General features: G+C 30.2%; 1 protein-coding gene across 1 annotated transcript in view; it reads left to right on the forward strand.

Annotated features, from left to right (window-relative positions):
• The first annotated feature begins 594 nt into the window (after positions 1–594).
• LOC119839723 (furin-like protease 2) overlaps positions 595–4,855 on the forward strand; it is a 30,589-nt gene continuing 26,328 nt past the window's right edge. The window contains 1 exon segment of the mRNA XM_038366156.1: positions 595–875. Within this exon segment, the coding sequence (XP_038222084.1) occupies positions 735–875 (141 nt within the window). The 5' untranslated portion in view covers positions 595–734.

Genomic DNA, 4,855 nt, shown 5'->3' on the forward strand with positions numbered 1-4,855 from the left:
CACATACCTTCATTACGTGTAATACATTACACGTGTTTCAAATTTAATTGCTGCATTTTTCAATTGCTTTTTTTAAAGGCAAGCCAAAAAATATTTTGATACAATATTAGTTTACTTAATATGACCAAGTGACAATCATGATTTTAGGGCGTTTGAAAAATGTATTTTATCACAGTTTATAAACATACACAACTGGGTGGTTTTAACGAAACTGCTACTAGGTGGCGTTAGGTGTGCGAAAGTTTTCATTACTTACGGCCAACCTATTGCTTTCAACAGTACATGCCATGTCCTGATGGTAATAAGGACAAAAATAACTGAAACAAAATATTAATAAAATAAAAAAGTATAATTAAGGCTTAGATATAGATAAGTGAATAAGTAACACAAAAGAAAAATTATAAGTAAATAGAAATATCGCTCCTTAATGTTTTCATATCAAAATATAAAGTGTTCGATATTTAACTCAATAGTTTCGTTAATCCAATTACGAATTCCTGTCAATTGATGCTATGCACACAATACATCGCGATAGAAGATGAAGAAAGAGCGGCAAGTGCAACGCATGCGCGAATAATACAGAGGGTAGATGGTCAGTCACGCGGTTTCAGTCAGCGAAGGAACACCGTACAGTAAACACGTGCGCGGTTTCACGGGATCGCGAGTGCTATAAAATTACGTAAGCGTTATAATGAAAGTTCGGAAGCGGTAGCGTGCAATGCGCGACTTGCGTAATGCCACCGTTTCTCGTGGTCGTGCTGTTAGCAGTGCTGAACTTGTGTGAGCCGTTGTACCACGGTCAGTTCGCACTGAATGTGCCAAGTGGAAATGCGAACGAACTGGCACACAGACATGGTTTTATTAATCATGGACAGGTAAAGTTTCACTGCAGAAACTCATTTTAACTTTTATGAATTTTGGAGATTATTGTCATGATATTTTTCATATTAATTTCGGTTAGTTATTTTATACGTAAAGTTCAAAAAAGCGTATTTTATCAACGCGAAAAATCACAAAAATGTTAATATCAATTTTTTAATTATAAGTTTAATATCAATTTTTATTTCCTTTCATAAGTGGAAATCGCCGGATATTTATTTTATAGTTTGTTCATTCTTGTTACCGATAATTCAAATATTAAAACCTGATACAAAATGTATATATTTTAAGCAGAACCACTGGAGATTAAAAAATAATAATTTCTGTCTAAAAGTCAAATTTCCAGATGCAAGCGTATACATATCTAGTAGAAAAAGTCTATTTGGTAAAAGTTTTTAGGGTTAAAAATAAGGTATGTATCCTTAAATCCCAAATTTACTAATAATAACGAATACAAAGAATTTTTCGTTTTGCTCTTTAAATTCTATTTATTAAATCAACACACAATTTTAATGTCTTATAAGTTTCACTCGTAGGTTACTAGTAAGCTGCCTTTTCAGTTTCATTCAACATTTACTAAGTATATCTTTCAATTAACTCACCTTTATTCTATTAACGTGATAACGCAACATATCAGCTTTTATCAATTAAAAATAATTTCTAGTTAATAGTTTAAATATTAAATGGAAGCCAAGTTCATTCGCATATAAAACTTTTATTAGGTACGTATACGTTTTTTCTTGGCTTCATCCTTTCATTACGTTACTCGTAGCAATCTAAAGCTCGTTCTAAGATGAATATATTTTAACCGTGGAAATGTGAAACATAATAAGTGAGTATCTTACATTACTTAACAAGGCTTTTACTTGATGTTTATGTTGTTTTACCTTGATTAAATTACATTAATAATGTACCTTATTATTAAAACATACAAAGTTTAGTGTTCTATGAAAAATCTAAACTTTTAATAGAATAAAGAGAAAACCTTCGGTATTTTTATGTTTGGAATAATTGCACGTTAAAACCACTGGATCGATTTCAAAATTATTTCATCATTAGAAAGCTGTAACTTCACTGAGTGACATAGGCACATTTACAGCGAACAGATAGTACTTAATTATAGTGAAAACGTAATCATATAATCGTAGATAACACTAGTCTAACAAGTAAATAATGTCAGTTTTGAGGTGCATCTTTTAAGTAAATTATATACAAGCTGGAAGTTGCGGCTTCTCTCGCGTGGTACCAGCCTAGAATGTAGCCCATGTGATAATCCATACTATAATCTATTTCTGCAACAAATTTCATGAAACAGAGGTCTTTGAGTGAAAGAGTAACAAACCTCCATATATTCTTACAAATTTTCGCGTTTATATTATTAGTAGGATCAATCGAATCCTTTAATTTGATTGCTGGGTATTTGGTAGTTCAGTTATTCTTTGATAGACACGTCCTAGTTTATAATCTGGGTTTTCGGACCGCACCGAGCTAAACATTTCAAATTCAATCCGATATTCGTCGAAACTTTGCGGATTGTTGAATTTAATTCAGCTTTGATCCGAGTAAAGAATTCGATTTTACATTATTTATTGGATTCTCACTTGTAAATAATATGAATATTTGTCTATCTATTTTCGATTAAAATTGCTATTCTTTTAAATAAATTACTGTAGACGAATTTTATTTGTAAATCTGATACTATGATTGTAGCTAGGTACTGTATATTGTATTCATTGAAATAAAACGTATGTAAATAAATTGAAATAAATAAAATGAATAGCCGAACAACTAAATGCATACTCTTTACAGTTATCAGAAAATATGAATTGTATCGCTTGCAAAACGATTTCTGTGGCAATTAACTTGGATATTTATATATGTGTTTGTTACCTCATAACTCTAGGTGAATCGATTTATATGATTCTTATTTATTTGAAAGTTGGTGCCACTCACATGGTCCCAGTTAATTTAGTCTAGTTTTGACAGTTTGAAAGTGGTTAAGTGATTTCTTAAAAAATAAATATTACACGAGCCAATTTATGCAAATGGTCTTCATTATTTTTTTACTAATGGAGTACCATTACATACACACCATACCATATCGGGTAGTAACCCAATAGAGGGCCTCCGCCAATGTCCAGTACAAGTTGTGTAATTTTTTTCTTACTATTCACATCAAATTGAAACGCATACCATATTTACTGGTATCACAACAGCTATTTATAATTGTCCTTGCGAAACATTCGTCAGGTCACCTAGTACTTCTACAATCTTTTTTTTATGAAAAAATTTACACCATTTTTTTTAAACCTGGTGTGTGGTCTACAAATCTAATCGAAAGTTCTCAAAGTAACAAACCCAAAATATACAGCCTAATTTAAAAAAAAAAATCCATTTTTTAAATTTGAAAAACAACATTTTCCTCTTTGGAATACATAAAAATTCATGAATCTCTAAATAAAACAGTAACTGAGTTGTATCAATAGACGCTTCTCGGAATAAATTATTGGTAACTTACTACCGGATTCAGTAAATTTTATGATTTGGAGCTATTTTCAGACGTTTAGGTTTATTTCGTACTTCAGCAATCCTCCTTCACCTCCCTTTCCCGTGGGAATTGAATATTCTAGATGGATAAATGTCTTCGTGTTCTAACTAGTCGGAATTTATCTGGAACTGTGAGAATATATTATTAGATGTTTATAGGTCTGGATTGCAAATTTTATTTTTTATTTATATGTGTTTATATTATTATGTAACTGGATATGAATAATAGTGTATATCTTATTCAAACCAAACTCTTTGTAGGAATATTTTATACACGTAACATTCGCTGATTGTTTGTTAATTATCTCACTAGCATAATGCTCTTCAGTTTAAAACGGCAATAAAATTGCTTAGTAAATATCGCATTTATCACATCATAAAAAATATTGCTCCAAAAAGAAATATCACTCATTTTAAATGATGTTGAAATGTGATGTATTTTAACGTCATTTAAAATCATTTGCTTTTAGCTTAACATACGAATATTTTGCTTCCAAAGGAAAATCCTTATAGCTATAAAAATAATTAATTGAAACGTAGCCTGAAAGCTCTACTCTACTAAAGACAAATTAAATTTTGGATATATATATATATCGATTTATATATATACCATTTCAGCAAAAAAATAAAAAAAAAAGACTGCTGCAAAAACTATAAAATTAATTACAGTAAGAGTTAAACTTAAACTGCGCCGTCGACTTAACATGATTAGGTTACGTAAAATATTAACCCTCATTTCTATGTAATACTTTCAATAGAAACCTTTCCTGTGTCTTGACAAAATTAAAAAAAAAAACATAGGCGATGTATTTTTATTTATATAAATAGAAATAATTATAATATTAGTGTATTTTCTATTTATGTTATTTTGTACGTTTTTAAGCGTTGTTTTCATCTAATTTTTGATCTTCAACGGCAGCTTGTCTTCTGATAAAGGATCAAAGGACCCTCTAAGAATCACTTGTAACTCGACTACTAAGAAATATTAAATAATTGACTCAAACATTGACAAGATTATAGGATTTTTATCAAGTTTCAATTAAATATACAGCTTTCTATCTGAACGATTGAATTTCTGAACTGTTAAACTCTTTCCACTTCCCTCAATTCAAAAGTGAAACAGTTAAAGGAACAAAAATCGCTGAAAAGGGCTACTTGAAATATAAAATCGTGTCGAAATTCAATTTTCTGAAACAGTGCGAAAAGTTCGTTGACTCGTCTATTTGCGAGTCGACTGGGACACTGAACAAGTAAGTTGTTTACTCCTACAAGTTTTAGTTTTTCGATTCCGTAATGTCAAAGTAATGCTCTCAGTTGAATTTCTGTTATATAATTGACATGTGTAATGTGTTATCCTGAGCTTTGATTCAAATAATTATTCAATAACATTTGAAACAGTCATATTAACAACAAAAAATATAGGAATTAT

This window comes from Zerene cesonia, chromosome 4 (genome assembly GCF_012273895.1).
Source record: "Zerene cesonia ecotype Mississippi chromosome 4, Zerene_cesonia_1.1, whole genome shotgun sequence".
Lineage (NCBI taxonomy): Eukaryota > Metazoa > Arthropoda > Insecta > Lepidoptera > Pieridae > Zerene > Zerene cesonia.